This window comes from Martes martes, assembly GCF_963455335.1.
Source record: "Martes martes genome assembly, chromosome: 8".
Taxonomy (NCBI): Eukaryota; Metazoa; Chordata; class Mammalia; order Carnivora; family Mustelidae; genus Martes; species Martes martes.
Window position 1 is genome coordinate 63,517,113 of NC_137895.1, and position 25,561 is coordinate 63,542,673.

The 25,561-nt window shown below is 47.0% G+C and overlaps 1 protein-coding gene across 1 annotated transcript; it reads left to right on the top strand.

The window, feature by feature from the left end:
- Window positions 1–4,107: 4,107 nt before the first annotated feature.
- LOC308347075 (cationic amino acid transporter 3-like) lies at window positions 4,108–25,561 on the top strand (the record flags this gene model as incomplete). The annotated part of the gene is given in 5 exon segments (XM_080810234.1): window positions 4,108–4,445; window positions 14,782–14,905; window positions 23,836–23,998; window positions 24,001–25,074; window positions 25,077–25,561. Coding segments are annotated over 5 exon segments (2,184 nt in total).

Consider the following 25,561-nt stretch of genomic DNA (forward strand, 5'->3'; position numbering starts at 1 on the left):
CCTTCCCAGCCTGCAGGGCTGCCCTGAGACTCTTCACCAGGGGCATACGGGTGTCCTTTAGGGCGGGCCCTGTGTTCTCCAAGGCTGGAGAAGGTGGTGAGGACCCCACTGGGAAACACTATTTCCAGGGGAAAACCAGGTGGATGTGGGAAGACAGAGTGGAGGTCATGCCTACACCCGCATGGTTCTGAAGGTCATTGTGAAGGTGACACTCGTAGCCTGTGACAGAGGAGGACCTTCCTGGGGGCTGCGGCAGCCACGGTGTTATTTTTCTGTGTGTTTGTTATAACCAGGTAGCAGAGTTCCCAGGAACATCCCCCAGCCTGGTGCTGGTGGGGGAGGGCTGGCATTTGCCTGAAATACTGGGTCCAGGGGTCCTGCCCTTGGGGAGCTCACAGTCCCCTCCCTGCCCACTCCTATGCAGAGTAACCTGGTGACACTTACCCAGCACACACCTACAGGTACATAGGACAAGGGCAATTTCAGAATCGGAGCCAGTGAGTGCATCAGGGAAGGCTGCCTGGAGGAGAGGAGTCAGGAGGGGGTGTAGAAGGAGAAACCCAGCAGGGCAGGGATGGAGGAGAAGAGGAGGTGAAGCTCTCTGTGTTGTTTCTGAAGCAGGATGAGCCAACACTACGCCAGGCAGGAGACAGCTGAGCTGGGCGGGAATCAGCAGCTGGACTGGGGCACCAGCATGAAGGGGAGAGGAGAGAGGCAGATGCTCACAGCCAGGCTGGGGGATCTGAAGTTGCTGGGATTGGAACTGAGCCACTGGAGGGAGCCCTGAGATGTGTCAGGCAGTGATGTGTGTGTGCACAGTCCTCTGGAGAAGTGCGTGCCCAAGTGAGCAGATCCCGTGTGTGTGTGTGTGTGTGTGTGTCTGTGTGTGTCTGTGTGTGTCTGTGTGTGTTGAGGCCAGTGAGCTGCACACCCAGGGGGTTTTGTGCCCTAGACTGTTATGTGTCCATCTCTGTGGGTGATGGCATGTTAGTTTGTCTGAGCGCCTGTGTGCAGTTGTGTGTCTCATGAGCGAGTGGTGTCTCGGCTGCTTTTGTGTATTTTATTTGGCTGCATGGGGTGGAAGGCAGCATGTGTGTGTGTGTGTGTGTGTGTGTGTACACGCATTTGCCCATGTTGAGGGGTGGGGCCCACCCAAGCACCCGCTGTTGACTCCCTCCCTGCTCTGACTCCCAGTGCCCCTGCCGAGGTTCTGACAAGGAGGCAAACAGCAAAATGACAAACTGCTCTGCCCACAGAGACCAGAATCAGTGTGAACCGTGTGCAGAAGCCCACAGGGGAAGCCAATATGAGGAGCCTGAGGGCCAGCGGTCTGTCACCAGGTCCTGCAGGCACTGGCTGCTCTTCAGAACAGGTGCCCTCACAAGGCACTAACAGGCACAGAAGGACACGCACTCCAAGGCTCATGACTTCCCTCTCCCCTTCCCTCCTCTCGTCCTGTGGCCCTGCCTTCCACGGTCTCCAGATGCCCGCCAGGGTATGTGGTGTTGGGGCTGGGGACGCTCACTGGGACTCAGGAGAATTGCTCCTTTTACCTGGGTAGTGTCTGTGTGTGTGTGTGTGTGTGTGTGTGTGTGTGTGTGTAGTTTGTCTGTTGTGTGTGTGTGCACCCTACCTTCACTCCTTCCCCAGTCCTGCCACCCTACCCGCCTTTGGGCCTGACTCCATCTCCCGCTCTCTGTGCAACCTGCCTCTGACCCTGGGCTCCTCTATTGGCCTCAGGCCCACATCTCCTCCACAGGCTCCCTCCCTCCCTCCTGTTTCCACCCTTTCCCCTGGCCTTTATCATTCCTCCCCAGGCCCCTGCTATCTCTCCCGCCCTGGCACCCGACTCTCTGCAGCAGGCCTGGTTCCTCCATATCGTTGCCCTTCTGCTCTGCCCACACCGTCTTGTCTCCCCCTGCACAACCTCCTTCTGTCCTCCCAGGCTCTGCCCTTGGCTGCTGCCCCCTCTCAGCCTCCTCCCTGCCCCCTCTCAGCCTCCTCCCTGCCCTCTGTGTGTTTCTGCCCAGGTTCTCTCTTGCACTGGCCCTTCTGCAGCTGGGTTACAGGTATGCTCCCCGGGCTTTGCCATCACCCCTGCCACACGGCTCTTCTGCCCGTGCCCCAGAGATCCAGTGTGGCCTGTTTCCTCCCCTCCCTCCCCATCCTGAAGCTGTAGGCATGGCCTTCTGGTTCCCAGGCTCTGCCAGGACTTCCCTGGTGGGGGGCAATGGGGAAGTGGGAGGTCTGGGATGACTTGGATCCCAGCCCTGTTCCTCCCTGTGTAGCCTCCTCACCTGGACTCACTCACCTGTACCAGGTGGGGAATGCCTGTCAGGGCTGCAGGAAATCCTTCACGGGGCTGCAGTGGACTTCAGCGCTGTGGTGGGAAGGCCACAGCCTCGGCACCCACTGTGCGCCCAGTAACTGTGAGCTCTTCGTGTCTGCCCTTCCTCACTCTGCTCCCCTGGCCCTTAGCCAGGAGGCAAAATAAGTGTTTAAAAGAGAGAAGAAGGAAAGTAATAGACTGTAGGAGCCCAAACCAGCTGAATACCAATAATCCCATATGTTTCTATAAGGTTCTAAACTCTGAACCCAGTAAACTCCTTCTACTTCCAGGAATGTCCTATACTGACTGGATCCTCCTGTTTACCCTAATGCCTTAAAATTCTGTCTCTTGGGGCGCCTGGGTGGCTCAGTGGGTTAAGCCTCTGCCTTCGGCTCAGGTCATGGTCTCAGGGTCCTGGGATCGAGCCCCGCATCGGGATCTCTGCTCAGTGGGGAGCCTGCTTCCCCCTTCCTCTCTGCCTACCTGTGATCTCTTACTCTCTGTCAAATAAATAAATAAAATCTTTTAAAAAATAAAAAATTCTGTCTCTTATCCCTCCTCTGGAACTAGTGGCTCCTTATTTGTCTAGAGCCTGAACCCAAACATCCCCACCTTCTCAAGGTTGTACCCTTGTCTTCCCTGCTTCTCTCTTCTCCAATCTTACCCCTTCCCCACTTTGGGTAGAATCTTTGATTCTCTTCCTTCCTGGTAAGAAACAAAAACAGTAAGGGTGGGGGGAGCTGCAGACAGTAGTGGGAGGGGTGAGGAAGGAGGGGAGGAAGGAGGGGAGGAAGGAGGGGAGCAAGGAGCATCATGGAGAAGGCTCACAGACCTGGAACGGCAGGGCAGGGGTACAGAGAGGAGAGGGGTGAAGGCAGTGGCAGAAGGCAAAAGGCTCCTGTCCTCTGTCACCCCTACCCACTGTCCAGGGGGCTTCAGTACAACCAGGAGGACAGGTGTGTGGGGTCAGGTCTGCCTGGCCCCTGTCACCACTGCTGTCCCAGGGCAGAGCTCAGGGGTACATTTGCTGCACAGCTCACAGAGAGCGTGATGTCCGCACCTGCGTGTGGTCGGAAACAGAAGCCGAGCTTGGCATCTTGCCACACACGTGACACTGCACCTTCTCCCCGTGTGGTACCGTGTGTGCAGCAGTAGGTCCTTCATAGCAAAAGCTGTCACACATGTGACATGTGAAGTCCATCTGTGGAGGTCACTGTGGAGCGTGACTGCTGAGGGGATCCTTCGGGGGAAGCTCTGGCCACACAGGGAGCAGCTGTAGGACTTGTGCACTGCGCCTCCTGTCCTGCACACACGCGGTAGCTCACGGGGTCCTCGTGCTTGCGGTGCCGAGGGCACACCGGGCAAGGGCAGGGCTCCTAGACCCAGCGCCACAGCTCCTGTGGATTCAGACGGAAGACACCGCGGAAGGCCTTGTTGCAATTCTCACAGGTGTGCTCCCCCACGTGTGCCCTCCTGAGATGGTCCCTGTCACCTCCCACCCGCCACCTGTGGTCCCTGTGCCTCTGCGTCCTCTCTGCACCCCACAACCCCGTCCTCCCCTCCCCCAGTGGCTCCACTCAGCTGAGGACGCTCCGAAGGCTTGGGGGCACTATGGTGAGCATCTCCATAGCACACGGGGGACCCGGCCAGCCTTGCTCCTGTGCAGAAGGTCTCTGCCTCCTGAGTTTGTAGCTGTTCTGGAACTCCTTGGTGCACAGGGAGCACGTGTAAGGCCCCTTGGTCTTCGTCTTCTTGTCCCAGATGGATGAGACCCGGTCATGGTCACCATTGAGGTTGTGGCTATTAAGGCCACAGTGGTGGCTGCAGGGATGGTGGCGGCAGAGATGGATGCGACCTTTACAGTGGGTGACACCACCACTGGGGGCGGCAGAGGGCGCTTCAGAGCTGCTGTGTCCACTGTTGGCATGGCTGGGCGGGGGCACAGCAGCAAGGGCAGCAGAGGTGGCAGTGGACTCTTGGGGGACGGCTGGAAGAGGGAGAAAGTCCATCTGGATGGGCAGTGTCTGGGGCCTGGGGCACGGCTAGGGGTGCTGGCACCAGATGGAATGGACACTGGGTGCAGCCCTGGGAGGCAAAGAAGTGGAATGGAGCTCAGGTCGGCCTTGCACGGGGTCTAGGCCTGACCTGGAAGTGGCTGGAAGGAGTTCAGGAGGCTGGCCTCTCCACTGGCAAGTAGGGTGACAGTAGCATGCAAGGGAACAGAGGGGACATAGTCTCGTCCATGATGGGGTGTCTAGAGACAACAGGGACTGGAGGCATGAGGCCTGTAGTGCCCAGGCTCAAGTACCACTCCTGAACTGCTGGGCTGGGCCATGCCTAATGCAAGGCCCCAGGGCCTCTGGCTGCCAGCCCACAGCAGCTGGCCAGGGGGAGATAGGGAAAGAAGGGCCTGGGCCAGTTCTCTTCATTACCTGGTGACTGGGGGCCCTGGGCTTCCCCCCAGTCTCCCACCTCTACACAGCAGGCAGCGTATAGCACAAGGAGAAAGGAGAAGGGATTGCTCTGGGGACCAGATGTACAGATAGACAGATCCTCCCCTGCACCTGCCCTTCTTGCCCTCAAGCAGGTGCCCATCTGGGGAAATCCCAGCTGAGGCAGGGAAAGACAGCCCAGGACTGTTTCAACAGACACAGATCAAACACCCAGATACCCCTTCCCTAATGTTCTGTCATGACAGCCATCCTTCCACTCCTGCCTGCCCCCTTTCCCTCTAGGAATTCTGGCTCTGTAGTCTTGGCTGGGCCACTCCTCCCCTACCCAGCACAGCACCTGGAACACAGGAAGTGCTCAGTTAGTGCCCTTGGCCCATGCCTCCTGCAGATGTGTCCGTGTGATTTGTAGGAGGTTCTTCTGAAATCTGGAGCAATTCTTTCTGCTCCAAGTTCAGTGCTCCGTCTTAGTATAGTTAGTATAGACTCTGTCTCTTTAGGGACCTGCTGCTACCCTCCTCTCCCCTCCCTCCACCTCCACCCAAGTCTTTAAGGCACATAATTGACAGTTTAGAGGCATGTCAGCAGTATCAAGGAGAGGCAGTGGTTTCCCTTTTCCCTGAAACCCATGGCTTGTGGGCCCTTCACTTGTGCATTCAGCCCTGGGTCTCTAAGTAGGCCCCACCCCCACCATCCACCTCTCAGAAGGCCTGCCTCTGTTTGAAGATTAATGTTTGGGAAGGAGAAAGTACCTTCCTTTGGTCACTGTTTCAGGGTCTTGGGGTCCCTTCATTATGATTGTCTAGAGCAGGACGTTCTGCAGGCCGGGGCCACGTCTTCCACCAGCACAAGGCTCAATGCTCATTCAGTCTGAATATGCTGTGAGCCCTGAGTGACTGTCTCGGGAAATCCCTCGGGGGAAAGCTTGAGCCAGTTCCCTTTTAGTTTTACTCCTAGAGTGATTGGAAATGTGGCTGAGGCAAGGATGGGTGGCGATGGTAGAGGAACAAGTAGGAGATTCTGGGAGAAGCACTTAGGTGGGGGGAGGTGCTTCTATCCTTGATTACAGGACTGCTGCGTGGGCTCTTTAACTGGATCTGGATTTGTCTCTAAATCACCACAGGCCCGGCTCCGCCAGGCTCCCCGCACTCCCCTCTTGCCAACCAGGACCTCCTCCATACCCAGGACCCTGGAAAGTTTGTTTACTTCTAAATTCACATCTAGCTGCCAACAAAGTCTCCAGCAAAGTCTCATTTAAACCCTCAGTCACCTCCTCACCCATTTAGGGCCTCACTAGTCTTCCACTGCCCACCTTTAGCCTTTATCCAGGATTCCAGCTAAACCACCTTCTTCCTACTTACACATCCTTCCCAGGCCCCTTCTGCCCTTTGGCCCCAGCCCCCTGAGGCCCAGCCTCCTCAGGGCTCCCACTCTTGAGGCCCTCCTCTGTGAAGGCCCCGCCTCTCTAGGGCCTCAACTCCTCCAGGGCACCCTGTGAGTTCCACTGCTAGTCCTGACTCTTCTTGGCCAAGCTGCTTCTTCTTTCTGGGTTTGGCTTGCACTTTCTTCCCAAGCGTTTCTCCTCTGAGGCAGAAGAAGCCCAGGGGTAAGTGATTTCTCCTGCTTATAGAGCTGACAGGAAAGTTGAGACAGAGCCAGGGAGGAAGAAGTCTGGGCTTGGAGTGCCTCTGGCTGTCTAGCCCCGTGGGGTCTGAGCAGAGGGTATTTCATGGCACCGGAGCTAGAATTTGGTTTGAGGGGAAAGATGTAGATCAGTACCTTATGAGTTTGGGAAGGGTAGGGAGGTTTACTGGGGTCAGAGTGATACACAGGCCTGCACTCTGTTCTCCTCCAGCCCAGAAAGGTTCTCAGCTCTGATGAGAAAATGTGAGTTAAGGGAAGTTATTCCTTGGTGCTTCTCCTCCAGCGTCCTTCCCACCTCTTTGCCCTGCCCTATTCCTAGTCTTTCCTTTCTGACCTGGTGCAGAGCTTGCTTTCTTCATCTTTGTCTCTCCCACAGGGCCCAGCACATAGTAAGCTTATACATGTTTTTTTAATGAATGGAGATTTTTCCATCTGGCTCTGCTGCCTCCTTCACATTTCGCCTCATTTCTCACTGGAGAGTTTGAAAGTCTCTGTGTCCTATCTTCTGAGGGAGGACATCGATATGCACTTTGCAGAATAGCAGGTCCAGTGTAATAAGGAGGTCCCCCATCACCAGAGAGGATTTGAGGGTCTTCTTCCTCCAGGCTCAAGGAGCTAGGTATCTATTTTTACAGCTGCTCAAGGTATCTCCCTGCCTTTCTTATCTAATTTTAAATGTTATGGTGGGGGATTGATTATGAGCCAGGTCAGACTAGAGGCAGAAAGATTTCCCAGGTCCCCTGGGCTGTGGCTGCCTCGTGGTCTTCATTATCCCAAAGGGACTAAGAAAAGGTACCTGTTCACAACCATCCCAGAATGATACTAGATAATTTGGAGTGTATACAGGCTCTAGAAAAGCCCTGGCTATCTGATTGTTTGCGCAAATATGGTAACATGATACTAATATTATGCTTGCATGTAGCATGGACTCCATAGGTTATGGGAAGGAAGCACATATGTTTTGGTCTACATAGATAGTTTTTGGTCTGCATAGATTTTGGGCTACATTTGGGTGAATGGATTTGGTCAACATACAGTTGGTCTGCTGTGTTATTCTGCATCAGGATGGGTTTTGCTGACTTGAAATTCAACCTCTGCCTGACTGGGAGGGGATTTGAGAGGTCTAATACTGGGGGTGGTAGGGTAGGTGGGTGAGTTGGAGGAGGTAGCTGTGTTTCCTCTGGGTCTGATAAGCAGATAGTTTGAGGGGTTCCATGTCTTCAAGTTCAAGTCTTAGTTGCATGCAATAATATTTATTTGCAGAACTAGGGTTTCTAGTCTCTTTGAAAGAACATGAAGCAAGTTGTACCCCAAGGAGTTTTTATTTTAGAAAGGGAGAAGAAAGCTTCTTCAAAGTAACATGCAAACAGAATATAATACAAAGTAAGATCACAGGTGGGAGGATGCCTGGTAAGTGATCCATTTGGTGAGGTTGTTCTCAGAAAACTCCTGGGAGATAAGTTTGGATATTTACTTGCTTTAGACTGAGCTGAATTTGGTTACTTCAACTTTCTTTCTGACTTTTCAGGGAAGCCTTTACTTTTCATTCCTCAGGGAAGAGTTTACATTTTATTACTACTGCAATGGTTTCTCTCTCTTTTTCTTTCCTGCATAGACCAAGACTGAGATGATGAGGAGGAGGAGGAGGAGGAATTATCATTACACCTTAGTATATAGATCTGTAGCAAATATTTAACTGGATCTGTCTGGTTGGGCAATTAGATTTACTGGTTCAAGATGTGGTGGAGTTTGTTTTGTGTTTCTGGTGGGGGTATGGAAGGAAGGCCTGAAAGAGGCTCTGTTTATTGGATCATGGCCCAACCTGAAGATGTAGCTTGAACAGGTGTCTTCCTGGGAAATAGTTACTCACAATGTCAAGATGGGGTAACTCCCCCTCTTCCATGCAGCCTTCTCAGGTTGACCCATGGTGTACAGAAGATACTCTCTAGTTTTGCCAACGGTAGAAAATCTGATCCTTACTACTCTTACCTTCCATCAACAAGGAAGCCATCCAGGATCTTGGCATACTCTTACCATGACTGTTCATTTCCTATTGAGGAATACCCTTCTTGGTCATAGCTGATATATCTTTTACTTATTTTGGCAGGTAGGGAGGGGTTCATGAAATGCCCTTAATTGTAAGTTCCCAAAGAGGGAAATTCTTTGTTTTCCACTATTCTCTTATACTGTGTGTAACTGAACATGTGATGGGGGTAATGGTGGTAGAGTTGATAATTTAGGGTGAATAAAAATGTTGTTTTTCCTCTAAGCCTTTTGAACAAACGATTAGTGTGGTACCTGAATTTTCTCATGTGGAATTTGCCTTTGTATTCCTTTATACTTAGTTGAAATCTTATTTCTTTAATGACTGTATTTATTTATTTGAGAGAGAGAGCACATGCCAGTGCATGAGTGGGGGAAGGAGCAGAGGGAGAAACAGACTCCTTGCCTAGGAGGGAGCCCCAATGGGGGCTTGATCCCAGGATCTCAACCTGAGCCAAAGGCTGATACTTAACTGACGGAGCCACCCAGGAGCCCCAAAATCTGATCTCTAATAGGCTAAATCCAGTTTTTCTCACTTAGAAACTTTTTTTGCTTCTACTTGAGGGACCATCCAGCTTCTCACTTTAGCTCCAACCCAATGTACACAGAACCCATCTGTGTGGTTGTTTATAGACAGTGAAGGCAAAAGGTAGCAAATCCAGAAATACCTTTTCTATGGGAGCTTACACTATAAGGATACCTCCCTATCCTCCTGACAAGTGAAATCCTATTCTACACCCATTCAATCCTTTGACTATTGTCCCACTCTCCCTTCTGCAGACGAAACTTACTTGTAATTATTGCAGCTTGAGTATCATGTCACGTTGCCTAATGTCAGAGCATAGGTAACTTGTTTTCCAAATCAAGTAAAGCAGTGGAAGTAATAAAACTCTGTGTCATCAGTCTGTTCAGTTGTCACAGATTGAGACACCACCGCAAATCATAAATGTCACAGGTAACGCACTTTGTCTAGGCTGCCTTGAGTTACTTCCCTTCTACTTTTGCTTTGTTGTGGTGAAAGAGACTTGGACCTCAGTTCTTGTGTCAGATCTCTGACATCCAAACTGGTCTGTGGAGCTTGGGGTCCTTCCTTGGCTGTGGCCAGTTAACTGTTCATCTGGGAAGGGAAAGGCAAGCCGGAAGCATCCTCAGGCAGAAGCTCTGCTCTTGGGCTCCACTTCACCACCTACCACTCCTAACCTTCTCCCTAGCGGTGTGTTCTCCCCGTGCAAAAGTCTAAGCAGTGACTTATGACATTGGACATTGAAGAGGGGAGAGTAGAGGGCAAGGAGAGCATACTGGAGAGATCAGATATCTATCTATAGGTGTGGCCAGAGAAACTTTGGGAAGGAAGGAGGATCCTGTTGAACAGGGTTCAACATGATAATGCCAGCAAGATGTGCATGTGTGGGGAAATATTTGTCCTGTTTAAGTAGGAGCCACAGAAATGGTTAATACTAGGAATAATTGGTAGATCAACAATGAGAAGACTTAGAAAAATAATCTTAGAAGTTTTGACTTAATGGAGAGCAGGAAACTCTGGGTCTAGGTGTGTGTGTGCGTGTGTGTGTGTGTGTGTGTGTGTGTGCATGAGTCTTTTTAAGACTTGAGGAAAGTGTCATTTTCCAGAAGGAGGATAGAGAGCACTCACACTTCAGTTACCTGATGCAATGCAGTTATCAGGAAGAATGTGATTTAGGGCTTTATCCTGTTTCAAGGGCAGCACTATCTGACAGCTGTTGGATGAATCTGAGTGAGAGCTGAGAGGATCTCATTGCTTAGAGTTACCAATATTATGGACCAGGAGGGTAGGTAGAGAGTATGGCAGGAAGCTGGTCCTGGATATGCAGTATTTGCAAAACTGTAGGAACCTACTAGATAGAGGTCTCATGTGGATAATGTGCTAAGTGTCTAACTGATTTCATGTTAGCTGAATTGAATTGAGGTCTAGGTTGGTGATCTCCAAGTATCTGAAACAAACGAGTTCAATTGTAGTTTCCGAGATTTATTCTAAATTTTTACGCAATTTACCTGAATAAAGTCAGGCTCCAAAGGCTGCTTTGTCAATCTTGTTTCTGAACATATGTGGCATTTTCTTCCTTTTGAAACTAAAACAGAAAGGCAATCCTTTACTTTCTCTGTTGATCTTCCCACAATAATAGCATATTCAAAATATCTATTTTTCCTTATCTTATGGCCATACTCCTTAGTAACTTTAAAAAAGAGAAAAGAGTTCTGTACTGATGCCTAATGTCCGTTGGTCTTTGTGCTTATTTCTATGGATGATTAATAAATACTAACAATGCTCTAAGTGCTGTGAGCTCAGAGCTGGTCACAGACTTGGGTCATAATGGGAAACACAAATGCCCATTTTTTAATATTCTAATAGGTCAGGTTTCTGGTTGTCAACAACAACCAAGCCAGAAATATCAATCTGATATAGCTAAAATATTCTTTCCAGCATCACTCTGTCATCTTAGCTCTGGAAATGCATTAATCATATTTTGAAGTGACTGATGAGCTGATATTTTTCTGGTTCTGGCTCTTCTGGGTTAAGGATAAAGAGGACAATGCCATTTTTGTCAAACGTTCAACCTGTGAGGAAATGATGTGGGCTGTGAAAAGGAAGGAGAGTCAGAAGATTAGTCAAAGCAGAAGGATCTGCATGAGTGCAAAGGCTCATTTTCAGGAATTGAAATGTGGTCAGTGAAAATGGTGTTGAGGGGACCATGTGGCCTGTGGAGGTAAGGATGGGAGAGAGATCAAGAGCAGCCCTCTAGGAAAGCATGAAAACTGTAATGGTGGAAAAGCGCAAAGGAAAGTCAAAGGATTTTTAAGCTGGAGAGTGACATACTTTCATCTATGTTTTGAAATATTTCCTCCAGCTTTTTAAAAAGATTTTATTTATTCATTTGAGAGAGAGAGAGAGCAAGAGACAGAGCATGAGGATGTGGAGAAAATGGGATGCTTGTGTATGGTTGGAGGGAATGTAAAATGGTGCAGCTGTTGTGGAGATTTCTCTAAAATTTGTGATTTCTCAAAAAAATGCATATACAGTTACCATATGATCCAGCAATCCCACTTCTGGGTATACAGCCCAGTGAGTGGAAGGCAGGGACAGAAAAAGATATTTGTATACCTGTATTCGTAACAGCATTATTCACAACACCTGAAAGGCGAAACAACCCCTACCAAATCCATTTCTGGATTTGCCACTTTAGTTTAGTGGGTGGATTGTTACAGGATTTGGCAGGAGTTTTTCTTGGAGACTTGGGATGGAACTTTGGTTTCTGAGTTTGGAAGGAGCTTAGAGACTAAGAGAAACACAGGGAGGAGGAGGGAGGGAAGGGGAAGCTGGGGGCATTATGGAATTCTTACAAGCTGGCTTCCTATTCTCTGACCCCTGTCTGCATTTCTTTAAATATGCCCCGGAGAAAGCACCTCTTTTGTGAGAGACTGTTTCCTAATGAAACTGAGATTCACAATCCCAGAGTCCTCATTAGGAAATGCCCTCAGAAAATGTTCTTGAAATAGAAGACAGTGCATGTTCTATTCTCCTGTTTCCTCCTTGGTTTGCCCTTTATCTATGTATCTCTCTCTCTCTCTCTCTCTCTCTCTCTCTCTCTCTCTTTTTGCCCTTTATCTCTTTAAAACAAACAAACAAAAACAAAAAAATAAAAAGAAAAACTTCTAGGAATCTCAAGATACAGTAGTTAATCAATACATATCTATATTCCTTTTCTCTGTCCTAAAAGCCTTTTTTGGTTGCTTGTTACAATCATGAACAGATCCTTGTCCTAAGTAGTGCAGGTTGGGGGTAGAAGTAGGGAAATCAGAAGGAGGAGGTATATGGATCCTGGCCCTGCCCTCTGGAAGCTTTTAGACTGTAAAGGAATTTAAGTGACACACCTAGGACACTAACTGATAGGATGGGAAAATGTTTCAACTGATCATCAGGCCAGGCTGTAAGGGCTGGTGAGAAGGGGAGGAAGGTTGGAGATGGGGATCAGTCAGGATGGCTTAGGAAAGGCTTCCTAGATGTGGGGAAAATGTTATAGAATACGGTTGAGAAGGGCTAGAAGGTCAAGACTGGACAGAAAGGAGTGAGGAAGGCATCCCTGGCAGGGCAGGTACTTACCCAAGCCAAAGGTTCATCTCAGGAAGGGTAAGTCAGGATGTGAGGAGCTGAGTTAGGGAGGAGGTGATGGGTCTGAGAGGAGAGGGAGAGCTCCCACAGCTGGGTCAGAGAATTTGGACTGGATAGAAACTACAGGAATACTTGCAGATTATTTCATGAGAAAGGGCATTTCTGAAAGTGGTATTTGAAGGTGATGTTTATCTGTGCTGTTATAAGTTGGATTTGTAGTAGACTCTCTCAGGATTTCCCAATCATGGGTTTGCTTTATTTTCCGTAAGTTTGCTTCTTAATTTATTTGTTCTGCCTACCTCTGTTGGAGTCATAAAATCTTATTTAATTCCCAGATGTTCTGTTCTTTCGGCTCCTTCTCTATTATTTTTTTTTATTGTAGTGATTTTTTTTCAAGATTTTATTTATCTGACAGACACAGAGAGATCACAAGTAGGCAGAGAGGCAGGCAGAGAGAGAAGGGGAGAAGCAGGCTCCCTGTCGAGCAGAGAGCCCGATGTGGGGCTCCATCCCAGGACCCTGAGATCATGACCTGAGACAAAGGCAGAGGCTTAACCCACTGAGCCACACAGGCACCCCTGCTTCTCTATTATTTTCATACTCTGTCTGTAGGCCCACTTTGCTTCACCTTCAGTAAAAGTGGAAAGAGCATAAGGACCATCCTGCACAACACAGTTGAGGGAAACAGAAATTACCAAGCATGACCCCTCTCTGCTCCTGCCATTCAGATGGTCCTCCTCTGGGATTCCTGCTCAGGGTCCATGGATGGACTTCAGCAGAGCATATGACATTTTTTTTTAAGGTGACCAACCTTGTGTGAGTCAACAAATGTGAAGGACCACTGTTGTGTCTTTTTTGGGGGGTAGATGGCTGGCGACGGTTCCCCAGAGAGAGAAACATGATACAAACATCCTTAGTGCCAACGACAGGAGCCTCCAAAGATAGTTGAAGGAGCTGGAGGAGAAAGAGGAATGAGGAAAAGGGTCATGGGTTCAGAGGGACCTAGTCGGAGGGGTGCCCCATCTTCCCTTGTTCTGAATTCACTTTCTAGCAGGTATTCCTTCTTTGTATTCTCCATATCCTGGCAATTACAGGATTCTGGTTCCCCTTCATGTTAAATCTACTGAATGTCTGCCACTTATCAGGTTCTGTACCAGGTCCTCTCACATTATATCCTGCAATTCCTGTGTTGAATCTGTAGTGCACAGAGTGGAGACAGTCCCTCCCTCATTCATGACTATTCCCACCATCACATCCTCTCAGGCCCCTTTTCAATGCATTTTATTTTCCCCTTCATCCTTATCTCTATTATTATCTCCCTCATCACAGAAGGAGTGGACTGTACATTCATGGTCATCAGTACAGCTGAATGTGTGATGCAGAATGAGGAGAAAGGGGGCCAAAGTGCCATCAGACCTTGGTTAGCTGATTTGGGGCCCAAAAGTTTAAGACCAGCAAACCAATATTTTTATTTTAAGCTCAAATGATTTGTAAAAAGAAAAAAAAATGGGTAATTGCAATGAGACATCTAGTCTTTGAATTAATGTATCATAACTCATGCTCAAGCACCAAGCACACATTCGGTGTGTGAATTATTGCACAATATATTCATACCCTATTGTGTCTTGCAGCTTAGTTAGTATACGAAGCTAAATATGTTAGATGAACCCAAATGAGATTGCATCATGTAGTGTGTAAAAAGGAGAACGTTGGGAGGTATCTCGCACTTTTTCTGGGGGGAAAGCAGGACTAATTTCTCTATGATGTCCTTTGATGTCAGTTTCTGTGATCTTTGGGCTGCAACAGGTTACGTGGGGTTTCTGAGCTTTGGTTGGTGGGTTGAATAATGGATTTAGTAAAAATTTATTGTTTACCATATCTTAGGCATTATGGAGGGAGAGCGCATACCAGAAGAAATATGAAGCAGCAGCTTTTAAACCTTGAGCAACAGACCTTGGCAGCCCCAACCCAACTCTGCTTAACTCAACCTCACTGAACTTGATCTGAGACTCTCAGCTCCCTGAGATTACTAGAGCTCCTTGATCCTAGAATCATCTTCAATCCCAGCTACCACGCTGGGTCAGGCACTTTGAAGATCCAAAGCTTGGTCAAAAGCTGGTGCATAGACATAAGGTGGAGTAGCACAGGGCTGAGACTGCCCCTGCCAGAAGCCAGAACACTCTGGATTTAGTGGTCCTGGGTGTGGACAACACAGTGGATATGATTGTATATATCCTGGCTGGTGAGGTGGTTAGAGATATAGCAGGACCAGCCACTGTGATCTGCTTTTTGGTGGCTGGCCTAGCTTCTATGTTGGCTGGGCTGTGGTATGCAGATTAGTGTCCAAGTTCCTCATTCTGGCTCAGCATATCTCTACATCTTTGTCACTGTAGGTAAACTTGGGGTTTTCACCATTGGCTGGAACCTCATCCTCTCCAACGTTGCTAGGATAACCATTGTTTTCCAAGCCTGTACCTTACCTTTTGACAATCTTTCTGGTGACAGGATCTCTCAGATCCTTCATGAGAGCACCCCACTGCATGTTTCCCGTGTCTTTGCAGAAATTCTAGGCTTCTTTATTGTGACCCTTGTGTTCTTGCTCATAGAATTGCTGATTCAGGAAACTAGGCAGATTTTCCTGATTCTCAGCATGTTCACATTCATGGACATTTTCATTCTCAGTTTTGTCATCATCTCAGGCTTCATTCAGGGGGACCTGCACAACTAGAAGCTCACAGAAGAGGACTATGTAAAGGCTGGACTCAATGACACCTCTCACTTGGGCCCTCTGGGCTCTGGAGGATTTGTGCCTTTTGGCTTCCAGGGGATTCTCCATGGATCAGCCACCTGTATCTATCCTTTTGCTGGTTTCACCCTTAATATTACCAGACTTGAAGAAGTCATGATTCCTGAACGTTACATCCCCATGGGGATTGTGATTTCACTGCTCACCTGCTTTTTGGTGTCTTTTGGTGTCTCTGCAGCACTTATACTTATGGTTTCTTACTACCAGCTTCGACCTGGGAGCACCTTGCCTGAGTCATTTCTCTGTATTGGTTGGGCCTACTATGTTGTAGCTTTTGGAATTTTCTCTAATATTTTTTTAAACAATGTTGGCTTAAGTAAGTACTGTCATAACTAATAAGCAGATAATGTGTCTTGGGAATTCAGAGTTGAGGATATCTTTTGTGGCTGGCACAGTGGTAAAAGTTGACTGATGAAATCAGAGAAGACTTTGTAGAAGAATGGCATTTAAACTAGCACTCTCCAAGCCCAGATGGAATTTTCCACACATGGGCAGGAAGGAAAGATTTGAAGGCAGAGAGAACAACACCAGGAAAAGCACAGGAAAATGAAGCCATGTTCAGAGCACGCTGAGCAGGCTGCGTAGCTTGAGCCTCGGCGGTGTGAGGGGACAACAGAGCATGCACACGTGGACTGGAGCCAGAGCTTTCCTCTGAGCACAAAGCGCTTTGCTTTGAACCCACCACCCATGCTGAAAACCCGGGGGCCTGGTTATTCTGCTTGGCCATGTCTACATTCTTGGACTTTAAAGTTTCTCTACTGTTGTCTGCTTTGGTCTACCTGCTCAGAAAGTACACAGCTGAGAGTACACATGTCCTGGGTTCTCATCCTGTTTCCACCACTAACTCACAATGTGACCTTGAGCAAACCATTCAGTTCCTTCCATGCTCTGCTTATCTGTCTGTAATGGGAGAGGTCACAACTGATCATTTCTCAAGTTCCATTTCCTTGAAAAAATCTGGGATTGCCTCTGGTTCTTCTGCCCTGTTATTCTCTCAACTAGGTCTCCATACTGCACACCATTTGAACCTGCATCCTGTCCACTTTTCACTACAACCCATAGTTGGAGCTGTAGGGGTCCAATAAATAACATCCCATTTCCCCCTCCTGTGTTTGGAACCTATTGATAATCATGACATAGAGACAGACGATTAAACCATCAGCTATAGATCTGCAGCCTACTTGGTTTGGTAGTCAGTCTTGCATTAGTCAGACAGACATATTCCTCATCACCAGTCGTGCTGAGCAACATCTGCCTTCCATCACAGGAGAGAGCCTGCTCTTAGATTTTCTTGTGTATCAGCAGGTTGGAATGTGTGTGTACTGTGGGCAGGTTGGTTCTGGATGAAAAAAGAAAACCAACAAAAACTGGAAGGCACTGAGCAGAGCATACTTACTGCTATCTCCTCAACTCACATTCAAGTCACAGTGAGAGGGGTGGTGGTGGAGAGAGGCCAGGAATAGTACGTGCTCAGTCGTGCTCAAACTCCAGCAGGTGCCACCTCACTTGGAGGGCTTGTGAAAACACAGGTTGCTGGGCCCCACCCCAGCATCTAGGATTTAGCAGGTCAGGATGGGGCCCAGAACTTACACTTCTAACAAGTTCCCACGTGATGCTGATACTGCTGGTCCAGGGACCACACGCTAAAAAACAAAGCTCCAATAAAGGTGTTAATGATGTAAAGATGAAGTGAGGGAAATAAAGGTGCATTTTTATTGTCTGGAAACGTTAAGAAGGATGAGAGTATTTATACACTTTGGGATCAGAAAGGAGCTGTGCTTGGATACAGAGGGTTGGTATAATCTCTGGAGATATTACATTTAAAGTCTACTTTTCTGAAACTTTGAGAACTTGAAAATAATTATTGAACACCCTCACTAACTGTTCTCTCAAGTGTTTATCAAACTTCTAGCAAAGCAACTGATATCCAAATTATCTTTGAAGTTCTTTAGGGAGGAGAAGGAAGGGAGGAGGAGCTGGGGGCATTATGGAATTCATAGAAGCTGCTTCATGTTCCCTGCCCCCTCTCTGTATTTCTGTAAGCATCTCCCCTGTGCCAAGCACCTCCTTTGGGAGAGACTGTTTCCTACTTGAACCAAGATTCACAGACCCGGGCCCTCATTAGGAAATGTTCTTGAAATAGATGATGGGGCATGTTCTAGTCTCTTGTTTATACCTCTGTTTGGCCCTTTCACTCTTTCTAGAATTAAAAGAAAAATTTAAAAATCTCTAGGAATCTTAAGATATAGTAGTCAATCAATACATCTCTATATATTCATTCTCTCTGTCCTAAATGCCACTTATGGTTGCTTAGTATAATTATGAGCAGATCCTTATACTGGGGAGTGAGGGTTGAAAGTGGGAGTGTGGAATTCAGAAGGAGGAGGAAGTACATAGATCCTGGCCTTGCCCTCTGGATGGTTTTGGACTGTAAAGGAATATAAATGACACGCAAGGACACCACCAGCTGAAAATCAGTCTCAGCTGACCATCAGGAGGGCCTATAATGCTGACAGGAAGGTGAGAAAGGTTGGAGATGGGAATCAGTAAGGATGGCTTAAGAAAGTCTTCCTAGACGTGGAGGTAAGGTTGTAGAATAGAGCTGAGAGGAGCTAGAAGGTCAAGACTAGACAGAAGGAATGAGGAGGGTGTCCCTGGCAGGGCAGGTAACTCACCCAACCCATAGGCTCATCCCAGGAAGGGTCCGTCAGGATATGAGGAGCTGAGTTAGGGAGGAAGTGATAGGCCTGAGGGTAGGGGGAGAATTACAGCAGGGCTCTGACACCTGGTGCATTTTATTATCCCCTTCATCCTTATCTCAATTCTCATTCACCCTCCTCACTGGAGACACTTATTTTAGTGCATTCAACAAACATTCTTCTGGTCCATGTTCTCTATGTGTAGTTAGATATTGTCTTCCTTTCAACAAACACAGTGCCATCTCTGTCAGGCACAGGTGTAGATGGAGGGACTACAGACAGTAGCAAAACAGTAAAAAAAAAAATCCTTCTTTCATGGATCTTACATTCTTATGGAGTGAGACAAATCATGAGCAAATAAATAAGTAAAACATATTGTGCCTTAAATAGTGACAATTGCTGTGGAAAAATGAAGGCTAGAGAGACAAGGTCTGTTGTCTGTGGTTAGCAGCAGCCTGCAGTTGTATGTGGGGTCATTCAGGAAGGCTGTGCCACAGACATGTTATTTCACCAAATGCAGTGAAGGGAGCCGCCATGTGTATGTTTGGGACAGAAGTGGTGCAGTTATAGGGAACAGCAAATACAAAGGCCCTGAGGTAGGGCTTTGTCTGACATATTAGGAGGCCGAATGATTAGGAAGCCAGTGACTACAGAGAAATGAGTGGGACAAGAGAAACAGAAGGCTGAGTGGTCACTGAGTCAGTGACAAATGCTGTAGGACTTTCTAGGTCACTGAAAATACAGACTTTGGTTTCTATTCTAAATTAAAAGAGAGACCAATGGAAGGTTTTGAGCACAAGAATAACATGACTTTTTTGTTTTGTTTTTTTAAGATTTTTTTTATTCATTTATTTGACAGACAGAGATCACAAGCAGGCAGAGAGGCAGGCAGAGAGAGAGGAAGGCAAGCAGGCTCCCCGCTGAGCAGAGAGCCCAACGCGGGGCTCGATCCCAGGACCCCGGGATCATGACCCGAGCCGAAGGCAGAGGCTTCAACCCACTGAGCCACTCAGGAGCCCCTAACATGACGTTTTAAACAGGTATACGTGTATCCTTGACAAATACACAGCATTTTTTGGCTGTTTTTAAAATGTACATAGATGGCATTGTGCTAGACACATCACACTGCTTTCACTTTGGCTACCTAACTTGGTCTCTGAGATCTACCCAAGTTGTTCTCTGTAAAGGTAATTTATCAACTCTGACTGCTGTGGACATTTCATTGTGCACACACGGCACATTTTACTTATGTATTATTCTAGGAACAGAGGCTGGCACAGCTCCCACTTCCTGCCACCACAAACAGTCCTGTGATGAACATGGTCACATGGTCCCTTACGGACTCAGGAGAGAGTATCCTGGGGGTGTGCCCCTTGGAGGGAGAGAGATTGTGGGTTGAAAGGGAGTGTGAGTTCTTAATTCCACTGGGATTGTGCTTCAGGATGGTGCCCCCATGACACTCCCACCAACAGTGTATGATGGTTTGTGTCTCCTCACTGAATTCTCATGCTGATCCAGCGAAGGTCAGGTGAGGTCCCTTGTGGATGAGGAGACAGAGGCTTAGAGAGAGCGAGCAGATTCCCTGAGTTAATGTAGTTACGAGAAAGGGCCAGGGCTCACATGCAGAATTTCTGACGTAATGGTCATTGCTCTTACCTCTATAGTAACTAGCACTGCCTCTCCCAGGAATAAGATGAGCCATCCACAGGTGAACAGATTATTATTATTAATGTTACTACTACTACTATTACTACTATTACTGCCTTTTTTGATGTTTGGTTTAATTCACTAAGCTTAGGAACTCCATGTGTTTAACACCGGGGGATGATGCTAAGGAGCAAGTCTATGTCAGATGATGAAGGAAGGAGAGTGGGGAACCACTGAAGGGTTTGGAGCCTGGGGGTGGGTGGAGGATGACTCAATCACATTTACAGTGTAAGCTTCCATGAGCTAAGAATTGACTCTCCTTTTCTATCTTAAGTGAGTTGGGAAATCATAACACTGGAACTAGTGAGTGGCAAATAAAGAGTCTAGATGGATTTGCAGTCAGAAGGTCTGGCCCATAAATCAGTTTCCTTTCAACAATGTATAGAGAAGATTTTCCAATTATTTTGTTTTTTTAATTTAATTTTTAAAATTTAAATTCTACTTAGTTAACATACGTGGTAATATTGATTATTGATTTCAGGAGTAGAATTTAGTGATTCATTACTTATATGTAACACCCAGTTCTCACCACAAGTGTCCTCCTTAATACCCATGACCCTTTCAACCCATACCCATCCACTTCCCTCCAGGAGCCCTCAGTGTATTCTGTGCAAGACTTGTCAATTTTGACTTGATATTTCTGTCTTTAAAAACTTCTGCAGGGGCACCTGGGTGGCTCAGTGGGTTAAGCCTCTGCCTTTGGCTCAGATCATAATCTCAGGGATCGAGCCCCACATCAGGCTCTCTGCTCAGCGGGGAGCCTGCTTCCTCCACTCTCTCTGTCTGCCTCTCTGACTACTTGTGATCTCTCTCTGTCAAATAAATAAATTAAATCTTTAAAAAAAAAAAAAACTTCTCCAAACATCTCCTAAAATTCTCTCAAAACCAAAGCCTGAGTAGGGAGGACAGTGGGGACTGCCTCCCTTTGTTTTCTCTGTACTCTGAAGTTCTTTTCTTTTTTTCTTTTTTCTTTTTTTTTTTAATTTTTTATTTATTTTCAGCGTAACAGTATTCATTGTTTTTTCACCACACCCAGTGCTCCATGCAATCTGTGCCCTCCCTAATACCCACCACCTGGTTCTCCCAACCTCCCACCCCCCGTCCCTTCAAAACCCTCAGGTTGTTTTTCAGAGTCCATAGTCTCTCATGGTTCACCTACCCTTCCAATTTCCCTCAACTCCCTTCTCCTCTCCATCTACCCTTGTCCTCTATGTTATTTGTTATGCTCCACAAATAAGTGAAACCATATGATACTTGACTCTCTCTGCTTGACTTATTTCACTCAGCATAATCTCTTCCAGTCCTGTCCATGTTGACACAAAAGTTGGGTCCTTTCTGATGGAGGCATAATACTCCATAGTGTATATGGACCACATCTTCCTTGTCCATTCATCCGTTGAAGGGCATCTTGGTTCTTTCCACAGTTTGGCGACCATGGTCATTGCTGCTATAAACATTGGGGTACAGATGGCCCTTCTTTTCACTACATCTGTATCTTTGGGGTAAATACCCAGTAGTGCAATTGCAGGGTCATAGGGAAGCTCTATTTTTAACTTCTTGAGGAATCTCCACACTGTTCTCCAAAGTGGCTGCACCAGTTTGCATTCCCACCAACAGTGTAAGAGGGTTCCCCTTTCTCCACATCCTCTCCAACACACGTTGTTTCCTGCCTTGCTAATTTTGGCCATTCTAACTGGTGTAAGGTGGTATCTCAATGTGGTTTTGATTTGAATATCCCTGATGGCTAGTGATGATGAACATTTTTTCATGTGTCTGATAGCCATTTGTATGTCTTCTTTGGAGAAGTGTCTGTTCATGTCTTCTGCCCATTTTTTAATATGATTGTCTGTTTTGTGTGTGTTGAGTTTGAGGAGTTCTTTATAGATCCTGGATATCAACCTCTTGTCTGTACTGTCATTTGCAAATATCTTCTCCCATTCCGTGGGTTGCCTCTTTGTTTTGTTGACTGTTTCTTTTGCTGTGCAGAAGCTTTTGATCTTGATGAAGTCCCAAAAGTTCATTTTCGCTTTTGTTTCCTTCGCCTTTGGAGACATATCTTGAAAGAAGTTGCTGTGGCTGATATCAAAGAGGTTACTGCCTATGTTCTCCTCTAGGATTCTGATGGATTCCTGTCTCACGTTGAGGTCTTTTATCCATTTCGAGTTTATCTTTGTGTACGGTGTAAGAGAATGGTCGAGTTTCATTCTTCTACATATAGCTGTCCAGTTTTCCCAGCACCATTTATTGAAGAGACTGTCTTTTTTCCACTGGATATTTTTTCCTGTTTTGTCGAAGATTATTTGACCATAGAGTTGAGGGTCCATATCTGGGCTCTCTACTCTGTTCCACTGGTCTATGTGTCTGTTTTTATGCCAGTACCATGCTGTCTTGGTGATCACAGCTTTGTAGTAAAGCTTAAAATCAGGTAATGTGATGCCACCAGTTTTATTTTTGTTTTTCAACATTTCCTTAGCAATTCGGGGTCTCTTCTGATTCCATACAAATTTCTGGGCATGGCTGTGAATTGTTTATCCAAAGACTTGATCTCCTCCTGGGAAGTAGTCATTTGAATAGCAGCAGGGGAGGAGGGGGAAAGAAGAACCACATGCAGGTTCATTCATTAAGAATATATATTTGACATATTCAGGCAATGTTCCAAGTGAGTTAAAAATAATTCCTTGTGAAAAATTAATAGGAAGTTAGAAATGTGTGTTTTAATACAAGCTCACAGAGCTGGGCATAACCTCCAAGTCCCTGGCAGCTGACATCACAGATCACACAGGGTGTGTGTGGAGAACTGTGTGGCCGGTGAGGAGACTGCCTGCAGAAGTGGCCTCACCTTCTCTCCTGGAACACAGAGAGGCAGAAGAGAGAAGGAAATATTTAGGTTATGAGCCACTGAGTTAGGGGACTTATTTCTTTTCTCTCTACCCATCACACATTCATAACTATGGACATAAAAACTGTAGTGAATCTTTCCTAGTTCCTTTGGGTGAGGGGTATTGAATGTAAGAATTCACAAAACTAAATTCCTCTCTCCTCTCCTTTATCAGTAATGGACCCTAGATAGGCTGCTGCCCCCATTTCTCCAGTGTTTCCTTCTCAGACAGCCTAGTCTTCTCCTTCTTACAGGTGGTTATGAAGACCCTTCCCCTTTCCTCTTCTTCCTCTCTGTTCACTGCACCCCTGTGAGCCTAGGTGGTAAAGGGAAAGGGTTGACTGTATATTCTTGGCCATCAGCACAGCTAAATGGATGATGCAGAATGAGGAGAAAGGGACCAAAGTGCCAGATGACCTTGGTTAGCTGATGTTGGAGCTACAGGTTATGACTGGGGGACTAAATTTATATTTTAATCTCAGATGATATTTTCAAAATGGGTCTATACTTGTGATGAGGCTGACCAGTCCATGAATTAATCTGTCATGACTCACACTCAAACACTGCTCGCACATCCTATGTGAGAATTACTCTACAATAATTCATGACCTGTTGTCTTATGGCTTAATTAGTACATGACACTACATGAGTTAGATGAACACAAGTTGGAATATGTCCTGTGGTGTGCTAAAAAGCAGAATGTTGGGAACCATTGTCCTTTTTCCTGGAGGGAAAGCAGTATTGATTTTTCTATGATGTCCTCTATGTTTCTATGATATTTGTATAAGTTTCTATGATATTTATGCTGCAACAAGTGACATGGGACTTGTGAGCCCTAGTTGGTTGATTGAACACCATTTTCCAGTAAATATTTATTGTTTACTTAGGCATTATAGAGGGATAGCACATAACAGAAAAAAAATATGAAGCAGCAGCTCTGAAGCCTGAGCAACAGAACTCAGCAGCCCCAACTCAACTCAGCTTAACTCAACCTCATTGAACCTGATCTCAGACTCCACTTCTGGGCTTTCTACAGCTCTCTGATCCTAGAGTCCTCTTCATTCCAGCTAGAATGTCATGTCAGGCACTTAGCAGAATTGGTCCAAAGCTGGTACGCAAATGAATGCTGGAGGAAGATGTGAATGAGATGGCCCCTGCCAGAAGATGGACCACTCTGGACTTAGTGGCCCTGGGTGTGGGCTGCACAGTGGGAGTAGGTGTGTTTGTCCTGGCTGGGGAGGTGGCTAGAGATGTAGCAGGACCATCCATTGTGATCTACTTGTTGGGAGCCAGCCTGTTTCTGTGTTGGCTGGGCTGTGCTATGCAGAGTTTGGTGTCCAGGTTCCCTATGCTGGTTCTTCATATCTCTACACCTACATCACTATGGGTGAAATCTGGGCTTTCATCACTGGCTGGAACCTTATTGTCTTCTTCGTTGCTCATACAGCCACTGTGGCTCGAGCTTGGACCTTAGCTTTTGACAATCTGCTTGGGAACCAGATCTCTCAGACCCTGCATGAGAGCATCTCACCAAATGTTCCCCAGCACCTGGGAGAAATTCTAGGCTTCATTGTTGTGGGCCTTATGTTGTTGCTGATGGAATTGCTGACTCTAAGGAATAGGTGGATTTTCCCGGTTTCCAAAGTGGTCACATTGGTGAAACTTTTGGCTCTCAGTTTTGTCATCATCTCAGGCTTCATTAAGGGAGACCTGCACAACTGGGAGCTCACAGAAGAGGACTATGTAAAGGCTGGGCTCAATGACACCTCTCACTTGGGACCTCTGGGCTCTGGAGGATTTGCGCCTTTTGGGTTCAGGGGGATTCTCCGTGGAGTAGCTACCTGTTTCTGTGCATTTATTGGTTTTTGCATTATTATTACAAGAGTGGAAGAAGCCCAGAATCCCGAGCGTTCCATCCCCATGGGCATTGTGGTTTCACTGCTCACCTGCTTTTTGTTGTATTTTGGTGTCTCTGTAGTACTAACACTTGCGGTTCCTTACTACCAGCTTCGACCTGGGAGCACCTTGCCAGAGATATTTCTCCATATTGGCTGGGCAACTGCCTACTATGTTGTAGCTTTTGTATTCCTTTGTAGTCTTTCTGTCAGCATCTTTGGCTTTATGTTCCCCATACATAATCTGATATACATGATGGCACAGGATGGCCTCCTGTTCCCTGTCCTTGCCAGAATCCAAACCAGCACATACATGCCCAGTGTGTCCACTGTAATTTTGGGCATTATCGTAGGAATCATGGCATTCTTCCTTGGACTCACTGATCTTCTGGATTTCATGTCAGTTGGGGCCCTGCTAGCTTACTCCCTGATGGCTCTTTGTGTTCTCATTCTCAGGTACCAGCCTGAGAGGAGGGATGGGGTAAAAAAAAAAAAAAAAAAAAAAAAAAGCAAGCACAGGAGCAGGAAGAGAATGGACCTGCAGCAGAGAAACTAACACTACAAAGTCTATTTTTTCCAGGCAGCCCCACCCCCACTCCACTCTCTGGCTGTGTTGTCATTGTTTGCTCTTCACTGCTTGTTCTGCTGCTGACTCTCCTCTGCCTGGTGCTGGCCCACTGGCCAGGTCTGCTTTCTGGAGATGCAGGGGCAATCACAGTGGTTGTGCTGCTCCTGGTGCTCATCACTGGGATCACTGGGGTCATCTGGAGACAGCCACAGAGTTCCACTCCCCTTCACTTTAAGGTCCCTGCTGTGCCTCTCCTCCCACTTCTGAGCATCTTTGTGAATGTTTATCTTATGATGCAGATGTCAGCTGGCACCTGGGCCCGATTTGGTGTCTGGATGCTGACTGGGTTTACTATCTACTTTGGCTATGGGATCCAGCACAGCTTGGTCCCTTAA